At 33.9% G+C, this 15,434-nt stretch overlaps 1 protein-coding gene across 1 annotated transcript; it reads left to right on the top strand.

The window, feature by feature from the left end:
- Positions 1 to 6,362: 6,362 nt before the first annotated feature.
- LOC111295530 (cytokinin dehydrogenase 6-like) lies at positions 6,363 to 8,976 on the top strand. Its single transcript, XM_022889057.2, has 5 exons — positions 6,363 to 7,098; positions 7,410 to 7,537; positions 7,638 to 7,898; positions 8,010 to 8,272; positions 8,356 to 8,976. The coding sequence occupies exons 1-5, from the start codon at positions 6,480 to 6,482 to the stop codon at positions 8,675 to 8,677; spliced, it is 1,593 nt and encodes a 530-aa protein (XP_022744792.1). The 5' UTR covers positions 6,363 to 6,479; the 3' UTR covers positions 8,678 to 8,976.
- The last annotated feature ends 6,458 nt before the right edge of the window (positions 8,977 to 15,434 follow it).

Here is a 15,434-nt window from a genome sequence, read left to right as displayed (position 1 = left end):
TTAATTGTATGTGACTACTGAGCACTGACTAGTGATGAGAGGAACCTTAGTGAAGCAGACTATTATGTGATGGAAATAGAAACAGGTGTAAACCCAGAATTCCAGAGGAGAGGACTTCAACTTATGCAGTATTGACCAAAATTTTGTTAGTAACAGCAGAAGAAAAGTCATGAAAAGCACATGGGATGTAAAAATGATCACTTTTACATGCATATTTCATTCATGGGTTTCCTTTTCAATTTTACGATATTCCATGTATACACTTGGTGCGAACACGGTTTCATTTGGAAATTGTAAGTACAATAGAAGAACATTGACCGCATAAAAAGAAAGGACAAAAGATAAGCAGCCAATAGCAAACGAGCTAAATCAAACCACAAATTTCATCATTTGAATCATTGCCTATGAATAAAAAAAATAATTATAAAAGTTCAGCTGCAAAACCATAGATTAGATGCAAGATAGCAAGCTGTGTTTGTTCATGCTGGACAGTTCACCTCCTCGATTGCATACCCTAAAAATCTATTGCTAAAATGCACTTTTTCCTGACTTTTGAGGGAAACTGCTCACCAAACTAACAATTTGTAATTGAAATCAGACAAGGAAGTACTGATTCCTATTTTTTTCTTTTGCACAAGTGTTTTACAGATACAATCGTTTTTGGTTTCTTCATGGATGGGGTAAACCAAATCCAACACAAAATCAGGCCCTGCATGCGAGAATGCTGCCATGATCCGTCACCGCATAAACGTATGCAACAGTAAGATTAATAAGCCAACTGGCAGGCTATATGCAAACAAACATATATGGACAGAGTCAAAATCCATTGAAACTTTACCGGATTATACCCGTCATGTTCTTCAATGGTCCCTCCACTGACGCGTTTTTGTTTGTCCATACAACTAAACAAAACAATGAAGTAGAATTTAGTTAAATGGACTTGGCATTTACCTTCTGTACTGAATTTTTTTTTTTTTTTTTTGACCGGGCCAAAGAAAAGAATTATGGTTCCTAGTTCTAATTAATCACCTCATGTCATGATTGATCATAATAAATTGAGAATATCAACAAAGGTAAAAATAGTAGCTAATCACGGCAATCATGAATATAACAAAGAGATTTCAAGCTTTAAACTTTAGCCTCAGCCTCAGGGATGGGGAATAGAGACAAGGAGACATTGATTAAAGTGGAATAACAAGTTGGATAGTAAACATGATATGCATAATTATTTATTAATCACATAGATTTGAGCATCCTAAATCGAATTTGTGCCCTACCAACCTTCTAACCACATTCTTTATTCTCGTGGGCATATGATGATGAGGATGGAGACGACAAATCAGGGATGTAGCTAGAGCTTGGTGTCATAATGATTTTGAAGGTGTTAGAGGAATTCGAAAACAAAAAATATTAGTTATCATTAATTTTTTTTTTTTGTTAAGTGTGATTATTACATATTAAAACTTATTTTTTTAATATTGAAAAGAGTTTTTAAATATTTTAATACTTTGATAATTTTTAAAAATCTTTTTTTACCTAAAAAATTATCAAGAATCACTAGTACTTCCCTAAATCCCATCATCGAAAAATTTGTAATAATAATATTTTTATTTATGTTATATTTATAAACATAATTTCAAAAAAAAATATTTATTATTATTTATTGTTTATCAACAATTTGAAATAATTAAATATTTATCTAAATAAAAAATACATGAAAAATAAATAAATAAATAAGTAAATAGGTTAAATTAAAATAAATTTACCATAAGCTAGGTTTAATCCAATTCAATAAAAGAATCCAAAGTAGGTGGGCTGAACTTAGGTTTTATTTGTGACCTGCTACAAAGACGAGTCCAGCAAAAGGAATATGCCCAAACAGAAGTTGAGTTGGGTCTGGATCGCGGGTTAGATCCTGTCAAGAATAGGTCGGGTTAGATCTTAGTCACAAATCGGGTTAACATGCCGGGTTCCTTTTTTTCATTTTTTTTATATATAAAATCTTAAGTTTTTTTTTTTAATTCATTTCAACTTTCCTATTAAAAAAAATTTCTTTCTTTCTTTCAAAAGAAACCAAAACCAGGTGCCTCCACCCCAACTATGCCCAATTCTAATGTTAGCTCACCGTAATGCCTCTTTTTTCGCTGTTAGCCACCAATTCTAAGAGCCATTATCATCATTGCATATGCCATCGTTGTTTCATTTTTCCTTCTTTTTCCTTTCTCTTTCCTTTTTTTTTTTTTTTTGTAAGCTAAGATTGATTTTTATTTTTTTTGTTTTTGTTTTTGTAAATAGCTCTTAGTGCTAAATTCCACCTTATAAGGAAAATTGTAATTTGCTTTGTTTTTGCTTTTTTTTTTATTTTGTGATAGGTTTTTTACGTTAGTGTGGGTTGATGAAGACTTGAGGATTTTGAAAAAGGTTAGTAGTGGTTAAATATTCTGGGACTATTGGTTTTGCGATAGGCAGTAGGTAGTTGGCAGGGTAAGGTCTGATCGAGGTAATGCAAGCGAAAGAGTTATTGGGTTGGTGTTTGGTTTGGGAGTGAGGTTGAGGTGAGGGTCTGGGTGCTTGAAGACAATCGAATAAAGCCTTGGTGTGGACAAAGGTCTAATTCTATGGCTGTTTGAAGAGTGGTTTTGGTTAGTGGCTGATGCGGCCTAGGTTGTGTTGACAGGGTTGAGGTTTGATAGGTAAAAGGGTGGGTCAAGGTCTTGGTTGAGACTGGTGGGTAAAAGGGAAGGTGCTAGTTTTTTTGGGCTTGGTCTGGGACGATTGGTGTTTGATTGTATGGAAACAGAGGGGTTGTTATCGGTAGGAGAGGAGATGATGATGAAGGCACATGCCGAGGGAAAATGGTGATGGGATCTTAAGTAGGTGCAAGCTAAAGCTTGGAGATGGTTTAGCACAAGCCAAGGCCGGTGCCTAGCTATATGGGAGTGTTTAGGATGGTGTAGAGTCTTGTATGGGAGTGTTTGGGGCTTGGTGCGAGGCTAGGAGGTGGAAATAGGTATAAGGCCTCCTCCCCATGTTCTTGTCATCTTTGGTTTTTATTTGTGAAATTTTTTTGTTGCCTCGTAGGAGGAACCAACAAGGGATTTGGTCCCTTATGGCGTGGAATGGGTAGAGACATGTCAGGCGTCACGGGCTATACTAACTTGTGAGGTATTATCCGCTTTAACTCGTTAACCTCATAATTTTATCCCACAAAAGGTGCCTCACAAGTTGAAGGAGTGTGAACCCTTATATCCTAAAATCAATTATAGTATACAGTCGATGTAAGATTCATGGCTCTTCTCTAGGACCATGACATCCTCTTTCACTCCAACGGAGGCTTACCGTCCTCAATAGCTAATCGTTAGCATCCCCAGAGCCAACTCTGATACCAAATGTCACGGGCCACTCTAATTTGTGAGGTATTGTCCACTTTGGCCCGTTAGCCTCACAATTTTATCTCACAAAAGACGCCTCACAAGTTGAAGATATGTGAACCCTTATATTCCAAGATCAATTCTAATACACAATCGATGTAAAATTCATGGCTCCTATCTAAGACCATGACACCAGGGCTAGTCCTAGCTTAGTGCGTAGGGTAATGGAGCTGGGATTGGAAAGTTAGGGACTGTGCAAAGATTGGAATTATCTTCTTGTCCATTTTTTGTTTTGTGATTTTTCACCTTTTTTTAATTTTTTTGGTAATTTATTTTTTTTTTGTAATTTAATATTAATTAATTAATTAAAATTTTTCTTTGTAATTTTTTGTAATTTTTCAATTAATTTGATTAATTCTATATTAATAAAATTAAATTAAAAATAACTAATTCGAAACAAATTCAAACAAATCTAATTTAATTTAATGCTTAAACCAACTCAAATAAAAATATGCAAATTAAGTCAAAAATTAAAATAAATTTAAATTAATCCTAACAAAATTGAATGTTTACAAGGCGGATCATGACCCCCATAACTCTTTTTACATCATGTAATAAAATATCTCATTCCATCAAAAATAATAGCTTATTTTTTCTTTCTTAATAAAATTACTATTTGATCTCTCATATTTCTGGTTTCACCTCGTGACAAATAATACTAGGTGGCAATCTCATCCGTCTCGTCCGGCCTAATGCATGGCACCTCCACCCACACCTGTCCAAACTTCTTTCCCCGGTGCTCAATCTCGGATTAGTCAATGGAATGGTGGAGATGTTACTGACGTGGCTAATGATCGTGTCAAGTTTTTGATTGATGATTTTACATGAGGGTGAGCGTGGAAAGGTCCATCCATGCTGCATTGGAGCCACCCTTGCCGCCCCTTTGATGTCTTTTATGACAACTGCTCCTATGATTATCGATTAAAGTTCAATATTGTTTTACCATTAAAGAGGCTTTGCATTCCACAAATGTAGCATTTAACGGACAAGGGAGGCCCCACGTTTGGGGGCTTTCAACATACCCACAAAATCATTAGAGATGCCCTAATGTAGATGTTAATAATTATAATAAGAATTGATTTCGTTATTTATTAGTGGTCGGTCTCCTTCTAGAAAACATGTATATAATTATTCAAGATTAGCTTTTTCTCCACATATAATCATTTATTAGAGATTAGACACAACTACATTTGTTGGATCTAGTTCACACTTTCACACCGTAGGCTCTAGTAAGCTAGAGGATAAGTGAGTGCAATATCTGTTCAAAATTTCATAATCTTTTTATGGTTATAGTATATAATAATGATAAATTAAGATGCCTAGACTCCTAAACTCCGAAATATGTAGAACAGCTGCTGGATTCATGGCTATTTCTTTTAAGATTTGATTTGTCTAAAGAGAGTAAATTTGTGACTTTTAACCTCTTTCACTCGTGTCACTTTTGTTGTTAACGTGTTTTTTTTTTTTTTTTTCGGCATGTTGTTTAGGTCATTTTCACTTCAATTTTTTACTTGTCTGACATTCTAAGTTTTCTTTACCTAATGCAATTTCTAGTAATGGAATGGATGATCCACAATATATTTATACGTAGATTTTGTATCCAAGTAGGTATGGTACAAATATTGGCATTTTCCTTAAAGCAGTCTATAATTAATATATGTTGTTAGTGGGTCAGTCAGGTACCCAAAGTCTAAGAAAAAGAGACAAATAGTGCGAAATGAGGGATATGATAGAATATAGAATCTTCTATAGTTGGGGAATTGGGAGAGAGAGAGAATCTAAGGAAGTAGGAAGTCAATAATTCAGATTCAGAGTTTCTTATCTTGCTTGCTGCTTTCATCAATGCAATGACACCTATAGCCCTTGCCAATTCCCAAACTGTATCTGACTTCTGCTACATTAGGCCGGGTGGGAAGGGGGGGAGTAAATTTGGTTTTTCACTTTCCAATAATATCTCACCAACAGAAAAATGATAGTGACACCGATAAGAATCCCCCTCTATTGTGCATAGTTCGCAACACAACTTGCTTACAAAAAGGGGGGAAGAACCAATAATTACGCTACTGCAATGTAAATCTAATCGCATTCTAAATCATATAAACAAGAGAATCAATTAAGTTGTCCAGTTGCTAGATACCAAGGCAAGGCATGAAAACAATTAGAAACAGCAGATTGCCAAATGAAAAGAATGGGCCTTTATGTGCCGCCCCCAAGCTGTCATCACCTGGTTCATTCTTTTCAATTGCAGGCTCTCCTCGTCGGTCCAAAGGGAACGTGACCAATCATAGAGCTTCAACCACAAAGCACGTAAGCATTTGAATTTCACGTGTCCCAGGGACCCCTTGCTACCCCACTTTGCCATCTCCCTCTCTCTCGAAGGAATCAATTCCATGCCTGCCTGGGCAGTCCCTCTCATCCAAATCTGAATAGATACGTGATGTCTACATTCCGATACTGACGGATTCAAGGAGAGCATGCATCGCTCATGGGAGTGAGATTGGGGGCATGGCATGGGCATACCCTGACATAAGAGGCTGAGAAAAATGCATTCAACTTCCAACCAAAGCCATGACTTCTTATATTCAAAAAACGGTAAAAGGGTATCCTTTGAACATAGGGTTAATCAGAAAATTTTTGCAACATGTTTGTCTTAGGTGAAAAAGGTGGGATTGTGGTTGCAACTGTTCGAAAAAAGTGCAAAGATTTGTGAAAATCTTTCATTTTTGTGACTTTTTCTCTTCAACTTGGCTTATGTGTGATGGCTTCTCTTACAAACAAAAGAGCCCAAAAAGGAGAACTGAAAGAAAATCCTAAAACTCTCCCACCCAAGAAGGCAGTCTTCATACGGATTCAAAGTCCAACAACTGAAGATAGGTTGACTCAGCCATCCAAATCATCCCCTTTAAATTCTCCCCTCAATTCGTCACTTCCCTGGCTCTTCTACCCTCTGCTTTTGCCCACAAGTAACATAGAACCAACGAGTAGGAGACTCAAAGCCTTTCGTCTACCATTCCCTCCAAAATAAAAAAAAAGAGAAGAAACAAAGATATGAGATATCCTCTTGTTAGCTTTCCCAGACAGAAAAACATGTTTTTCTTAAGAAGCTTCATGATCTTATTCCTGAGCTGCATAACCTTTAAAATCAACCTCTGCTTTCCCAGCATTCCTTCTTCACTAAAAACACTTTCCATTGATGGACATTTCAATTTTGAAGATGTTCACCATGCAGCAAAAGATTTTGGCAATAGATACAGTTTCCTTCCTTTGGCAGTTCTACACCCGAAGTCAGTTTCTGATATTGCTGCCACAGTGAAGCATGTTTGGCAGATGGGTCCTCGTTCAGAACTCACGGTTGCAGCTAGAGGCCATGGCCACTCACTCCATGGCCAGGCACAAGCCCACAGAGGAGTTGTGATCAACATGAAATCACTCCAAGGCCCTAAAATGCAGGTTCACGCTGGGAACTTCCCCTATGTGGATGTCTCTGGTGGCGAGTTGTGGATAAATGTCCTCCGTGAAAGTCTGAAACATGGGTTAGCACCAAAATCTTGGACAGACTACCTACATTTAACAGTTGGTGGTACTCTGTCCAATGCTGGGATCAGTGGACAGGCATTTCGGCACGGACCGCAGATCAGTAATGTTCTCCAACTGGAAGTTGTTACAGGTTTGTTATAGTAAATTCAAGGACCATCATAGGCTGACAAAATTCAGCATCAATGAAAGCAGGATTTATGATAATACATAGAGTGACACATGGGCAAATTATCATAACATTAACTTTAAATATGTCTTGTCTGATTTGAAAATTCATTTGAAACTGAAATTTTTGGGTTGGTAGCTTCTTCCATAATGCATGATCACCCATGTTTCATAAAATATGCTTAGACAATTGGTTATCTATTAGTTTCTCGAGGAAATCAAATAGCAACATCACAGCATATATATCAATTGAAGATGGACTGTACATAAATGCAGGGAAAGGAGAAGTGGTAAACTGCTCAGAGAAACAGAACAGCGATCTTTTTTACAGCGTTCTTGGAGGACTTGGTCAGTTTGGCATCATAACGCGGGCAAGAATATCGCTGGAACCAGCACCCGAAATGGTAAAAACGGCAATCATTAAGCTAGAAGACAATTTCAAACTAAAAATGTTTTAGTTTAGTTGAAAGTACACATCTTATGACTATTCTCATTCATTAACAGGTGAAATGGATGAGAGTGCTGTATACAGATTTTGCCACATTTGCCAGGGACCAAGAGAAGTTAATATCCGGAGAAACAACATTTGACTATATTGAAGGATTTGTGATAATAAACAGGACTGGTCTCTTAAATAACTGGAGATCATCCTTCAATCCACAAGACCCAGTACAAGCCAGCCAATTCAAATCAGATGGAAAAACTCTCTTCTGTCTAGAATTAGCAAAGTACTTCAACCCAGAAGAAACGGCTGTAGTAAATCAGGTGAGGCACTCTCCCAACCATCAGTTGGACTTCCTATGTTTACCAGATAAATTATTAATAGCTCGTCAATTGGAAACAAATAAACTGATAAAGGGACTTTTTACTATGCAGGAAATTAGGAGTTCATTATCTCGGTTAAACCATATTGCATCTACACTTTTTATATCAGAAATTCCATACATTGAGTTTTTAGACAGGGTTCACATTTCCGAGATCAAACTCCGGTCAAAAGGCTTGTGGGAAGTTCCACATCCATGGCTCAATCTTCTCATCCCCAGCAGTAAAATCCACAGTTTTGCTCAAGGAGTCTTTGGCAATATCCTTACAGATACAAGCAATGGTCCCATCCTCATCTACCCGGTTAACAAATCAAAGTAAATTTTTCACAAAAATGAGTAATTCATTTCTTAAGATTCATGAGTTTCTTTGATTGATCGAGTGTTAATCTTGATTACAGGTGGGACAATAGAACTTCTGTTGCTATACCAGAAGAAGATGTTTTCTATTTAGTGGCATTCCTTTCTTCCGCAGTACCTTCTTCAACAGGAAGTGATGGCTTAGACCACATCTTAATTCAGAACAACAGAATCTTAGAATTCTGTGAGATAGCTCGTCTTCAGGTAAAGCAATACCTGCCCCATTACTCGACACAAGGAGAATGGCAATCCCATTTTGGCCCAAAATGGGAAGTTTTTGTCCAGAGAAAATCCACTTACGACCCCTTGGCAATACTTGCTCCTGGCCAAAGAATATTTCAAAAGGCAATAGCTTACACATGATAACATCGATGTTATGAATATATTTTTTTCTAAAAGAAAAAAAAAATGCATTGCAGCATGCAGGCAGACATATGCTTTATCATATGCTGCAAATTGATACTACTCAGTGCCTCTCAAATATTGCAAGTACAATGAGGAAGCTTAAGGCTAGTTGATTTTTTTTTTTCAAACCAAAAAGGTCAACCATGTCATATGTTAATTATTGACTAGAGTTATAAGAGGCACTGGACAAAAAGCACCGCCTTAAAAGGGTTGTAAATACCAAATTTGCCAGATAACTGCTAATTATTCTCTTCAAAGTCCAATTTCTAAGACAAATGCAACACACAATGAAGGGAACAACAGATTTAGATAAGGATGGAGTCTGTCAGATTAATGCTTTTTAATTTCTATGAAGTAAATTCAAGTAAAATACTAAATTTAACATGGACGCACCTCCAATCAAAGAAACATTGACCACCTGCTGCAGCATCTAACTTGCTGCAATTCGTGCCAATGCCATACCATGCCAAACTGTGCTATGTTGAATGCGCAAATATAATCAGAATTTATTAATACTTGGTTTCCCTTTCAGAATCAACGAATATCAAATCATGGCAGAAAGCCATTGGAAAAGTAGCTAGATTGTGAAGTCTGAATTGAGGCTAAACCACCAGAGGCCTACTGCCTTTCTTCTCTCAAACTAAGATGCTATAATCTGTTTCATTCTTCCCTGCCTTTCTGTATATTCAATGCCAAGTTCCATATCATTTTGAGCACGGGCACCGGCAGTCATGTTGAAAGATAAATTTCATTTTGACATTAGCGTATCATCATGCTCTGATAATTCCTTACAATCAGCAATCAATGGAAAAGATTTCAAAACTGAAGCAAGACCTAGAATTAGCACAATAAACAAAGTGGAGAAGATACAAAGATTTTGCAAAATATCATTTTTGAGGGTACAGTCAAATACATGACATCAGGAACACTCTTGTTATTTTATTTATCAGTTAGCAACTTGATTGCAACATAGCTTCCAGCTTGAGATATAGAAGATTTTTTTTTTTATCTTTTTTCTTTATTTGGTTTATGAGGAGATAATAATGACTAAATTCAAACTGCATAATTACTAGCAAATTAACTGAAGCAGCTGATTGTCTCCATATTTTTCTTGCCGATCATTCATGCTTTCTCCTCTTCTTCAATAGAACCTGCACATAAAGCATCTCATGGAATATCCTGAACTAAAAAGGATCTCTAATGAAATCTAAATTATTTTATCTTTATTCCTCTGAAATTATGACAAGCTCTACCTGAATGGCTTTCACTCTTAGGAAAAACTTGATTATCGTGACTTTCTTTATCCTTAAGGATCAACTAAGCATTACGAGTCTAATGGATATTTCCCGTTCCATCCAACTTTATTCATTTCACATCAGCCAAAAAAGAAAAGATCTGCGCATAAAGTCGGTTAAAAAGGAGAATATTTTGCTGTCTAGGAGATTCTGACTTTATATGTAAGAGATGTTGTGGCAATGGTTGCCACAGTTGATTCTCTATTCAATTACTGTACTTAACGTTTTCTAAGTGAAAAGTTAGTGACAAACAAGGCCACCTCCATTATTTCAAAATGCAATGGTTCAGAATCACTGCCTCCATTTCTGAAACCACTCAAAAATACCAGAGACACTTAGAACACTACAGTGACCACTTAGCTCTAGTTTCCAATGAAACACTAAGGTCCTTTGGCGGAGAATATTCGAATGAAAAGGGACTAACTACGAAGAGTATGCATGTGATGGGAGCTGACAGATGAAAAGAAAGATTAGGTCATTCATACTCCAATTGATGCTATATTACCAATCAAAAAGCAGTGAAATTCCTGTCTAAATAAAACAAGAAATCGTTGAGAAATTAGTCCAAAGAATATAGTGTAAGATGTATTAAGGTTTCCATCATGCTTGTTTCTTGTAGCTGGATTTCTATTTCTTGCTTCGGATGAATAAAAATAGTTACTTGTCCTAAAAAAAAGGTTTACGTTATGCAAGAAGTGTACATCTGCCTGCAGGGCACTCAACCCTGCCAGAAATTGTTGACTTTGTGCGTCAATTAGTATAATTTATAAACCTTCAAACCAGAGAGATATCAGTTAGCTTACCTTAGAATACAGTTATCTTGCATAAAGACATAGCTGACTGCCTGACTCTAATACTGCTTTTCTAGTGACTGTCACATGCTGCATGAAAATTTAGTTTAAAGGGAAAAAAATAATCTATAATCAAAATCACTCCAATCAAACATTTCATTAGTTCTAGATTGACGACTATGGTATTGATCTGTGATAACCATGGAACTACTGCTCATGATAAGATTCTAAGAAACAAAAAGTAACTCCAGTTGCACAACTTGATCAGAAGCCGAGAATTAGGTCAAGGAGCAAAGATTGCTCCTTGGACATGTCACTATCAGGTAATATGAAAGGCTATTGTGAGGAGCCTAGCATGTAAAAGTTGGTCTTCACAGACAGTTGTGAGTAGTGCAACTTCCAATGATGATTGATGAGGATGATACGTTTTAATATTTAGATTCAAATATGTTAATATGTGTGAAGCCTAATTTTGGCCCTTGCATTGATTGCGCTTGTGCATAGTCAAAACACGAATCAACTTTCGTGGTAAACCCGAAGTAGGGGTTGGAATTGGGTGGTAAACCCCCTTTCCGAGGGGTTGCAAGGGGCAGAGCTCTGGACCAAATTTTATATGTAAGAGTATTATTAGTAAGGGTATTTTAGGATTTTTGCCCACATAATTTGGTTGCACAAAATATATTTACGTTTGGCGGGCCTAATTGTAGAGAGCTGTGAGCATCAAATAAGTAAAGGGTGATTATCAAGCTACTTAAATCCAACAACCTTAAAATATTCAGGTGATAAAATATTGATAAATCAAGCATGATTTAATATAAATAGGATAATCAAAATTTTCTTTTGAAATGCAACGACAAGGAGCTTCAAAATTCCTACTAGCAAACATTCAAGTGATCATACTGTCAACAAACATGTTTTTTTACTTAATATACGATCTTTTTTTATACTAGCCAAAGCATTTAATGAAGATCACATAATATCATACGCAAAACTGATGTTATTTCATATTTAATAAATATTTAAGTTTTTATAATTTTATATTCAGGTCGGACTTTTCATTTACAATTAATTGATTTTAAGTTAAATGCTTAATATGGTATTAGAGTTAAAATTTTCTTTTGTTATTTTTTTCAAATCTGTTATATAATAGGTTTTTTCTATCTTCGCCTACGCATGACAGAAATATATTAAAATAGTGTTATCCCACACACTACTAAAAAAACATTTATTACCGATGATATTTCTCCGTCGCAATTACCAATGAATTACCAACAAAATACCGACAGAATTTTTACAACATTTTTACCGACAGATTACTAACAGATTTTACTATCAAAATAAAATCCATAATTAATTCGTCGTTAAAAGTTTGACTTCAACTACTGCCAATTTTACCAACGAAAAAATCCATTGCTAAAAAAAATTCAAAAAACTTTTTTTTTTGACATTATCGATGGTTTTTCTAATAGAAAAATCTGTCGCTAAAAAAAAATTCAAAAACAAAATTTGGACATTACCGATGAAAGTTCCATCGATAAAATCGTCAATAAAAGTTAAAAATTTTTCATTACCAATAGAAATTTCGTTAGTAAAACCATCAATAAAATTAAAAATTTCAAACCCGCCATCATCAACCCCTTACCTTTCCTCTCAAATTAACAAATATCTAATCCCTTTCCCCTTCCCTCACCCCTCCCCTCTCCCATTCTCCCCCTCCCTTTCTCTTCTATCGCTACCTTGCCACTGGCACCACAACCTTGTCCCCTAAGTAGCTTCAATCAATTTTTTTTAATGAGTTTATTTTATGTTTATTTTTTGTTGAGTTTAGGGTTTAATTTTTTGTTATAAATTTGTTTGGGTTTTGGTTACCAATTGTTTAGTTTTTGTTAGTTAATTATTTGATGAAATTTACTTGAGATTTGGTTACCAATTTGTTCAGTTTTTATTGGTTTTATGTTTGTTGAAATTTGTTTAGGTTTTGATTATATATTTGTTAAAATTTGTTGGTGATATATTTTTAATGGATTTTTTGTTGAGTATTAATATTGAATATTGTTTTTTTTAATTTATTTTTAGCATTGGTTGTAAGGTTTTTCTTATTTTTTTAGTTATATATTTTTTATTTATGAAAGTTTTGTTGACATTTGTTGGGTTTGATCATATATTTATTAACTTTTAGTTGTGTAAAATTTAGGGTTGGTTAATTTGGGTTTGATATTAATATTTACATATATTTGTATGAATGTTTTATATTTAATATTTTCTAGATGTTAATAATAATTATAAAAATTAAAATTATTTATATTGATTTGATATTATAATTTATATATTACTAATAGCTATCTCATTTTGAAGTAAGTTATATATTTTTAAAATTTATATTTGTTTTGAAATAGTTTATATATTTGATAGTTTAATGAAATTTATATATTACTAATTATTGAAATATTGTGGTTTGATTGTGTTGATCAAATTTAATATAAATAAATTAAATTGTTCTATTTTAGTTTTTTTTCATTATCTATCCGTGAATATGTGTTATGAAAATAGGTTTAGGTGGATATATATTCCGTAATGAATATGATTTTTTATTCATTTTCATCATACTAACTTGCTTAATTTTTCTATTTCAACTACTTTGAAAGTAGAACAAATTTTGTACGTAGAAGTATCACAATCAAAAAAATTCTTCGTAAAACCAACGGAATTGCACTAAGAAGGCCAAGATCAAAGGTAAATTTCTGTTATTAAAACCAATAATATTTTTCTATGAATGTATTGTCTTGTAGTATATGTGATAAATTTTTGCAAGATCATTTATTAAAGTAGACCAATACCTTATGTTATCATTTATATAATTTTGTTTAGTATAGTAATAATAGCTCATATGTTCAATCAATAAAAAAGTTCAACATTTTATATGACTTTAATTGATTATATTTCAATTTAATTAGGGTTTAATAATGGATAAAGATCACTCTTGAATGTGCTATTGTTTAGATGTTAATGGATATATTATTTAAAAATTATGCGATGGTGTAGAGTAATTTATTGGATATGTTTATTCTCAATCAAATTTTATTAGTAATGAAAAGATTAGGTGTCCTTGTACCAAATGTGAGAATAAAATAATTTTAAAAATGGATGTGGTGCGTAAGCATCTTTATTATAAAGGGTTTCCAATAGGTTACATGAGTTGGGTCCATATAAGGAGTTATAAGTAGTAAAACCTTCTTTAAAAAATAGAGATACCTTTGAACTGATAGAGGAAATGAGAATAAAAAATTCTGATAGTATAATGGTTATGGATGTTGTATATCTTGATTTTGGGATATATACGGCAAGAGAACTGGGTATGGATGCCAATAAGGCAAGAAAACTATTAGAAAAAGAGTCAAATGTAGACACGGCAAGCTTTTATTCTTTGTTGAGTAATGCGAATGAATCGTTGTGGTCAAGTTGTACGAAACATGCAATCTTCTCTAATATGTCCTAACTTTTAAATTGTAAATCAGAGTTTAACATTAGTGACTCATGTTTTAATCATCTACTGAGCATGGTAAAGGATATGTTACTAGTAGATGATAAATTACAAAAAATTTTCTACAAAATGAAAAAAAAATGATGAAACTGGGACTGTTATAAGAAATTTCATGTTTACGAAAATAATTGCATATTGTTTTATTAGGAAGTAGCAAAATTGACATATTGTTCAGTTTGTGGTCATCCTTAATATATAAGGAATAAGTCTGATGATGAGATGAAAAAAAATTCCTTATAAAATCTTACGTTATATGTCACTGATATCGAAACTTCAAAAACTTTACATGTCAACTAAAACTGCTGAATATATAACATGGCATGCCTATAACCAAAACCATGATAATATGCTTTGACATCCTATTGATGGTGATGCTTGAAAACATTTCAATCACAACCATGAATCATTTGCACTTGATGTGAGAAATGTATGATTAGGATTATGTGCTAATGATTTTTGTCCATTTGATCCAAGTGTGGAACCATACTTTGTTGGCCAATAATGATAGTAGTATACAATTTACCATCATGGTTATGTATGAAGCGATACTATATCTTCTTGAATATGATAATTTCAAAAAAAAAAAGTGGTATAGGTCAAAATATAAATGTTTTCTTGAAACCTTTAATAGATGAGTTACAAATATTATAGTTAAACGGTGTTACAATATATGATGCTTACAAAAAATAAAATTTTTGTTTAAGGAAAACTCTTTTATGGACAATTAATGATTTTCTTGCATATGGTATGTTGTCTGATTGGAGCACTCAGGGAAATTTATCATGGTTTTATTGTATGGGACAAGGAAAGTCATTTTGATTAACTCATGGTAAGAAGCCTTGCTTTTTTTATTGTCATTATTAGTTTTTACCTATTGATCTTCCTTTTCAAAGACAAAGAGATAAATTTCAAAAAAAAATTGAGCGTGACTCCCCTATTGTTCCATTATCAGGTGAAAAAATTTTGGCTTTGTTAGATAACTTTTCTAATATCACATTTTGCATGAAATGTAGTTATCAAAAGTTAGATGGTTTTGGAAAAAGTCATAATTGGGTGAAAAAATATATATTTTGGTAGTTATCCTATTG

Source organism: Durio zibethinus, chromosome 14 (genome assembly GCF_047325235.1).
Source record: "Durio zibethinus cultivar Kanyao isolate XHJ-2024 chromosome 14, ASM4732523v1, whole genome shotgun sequence".
Taxonomy (NCBI): domain Eukaryota; kingdom Viridiplantae; phylum Streptophyta; class Magnoliopsida; order Malvales; family Malvaceae; genus Durio; species Durio zibethinus.
The sequence above is the reverse complement of the archived record's forward strand: the minus strand, read 5'-3'. Positions and strand labels throughout refer to the sequence as shown.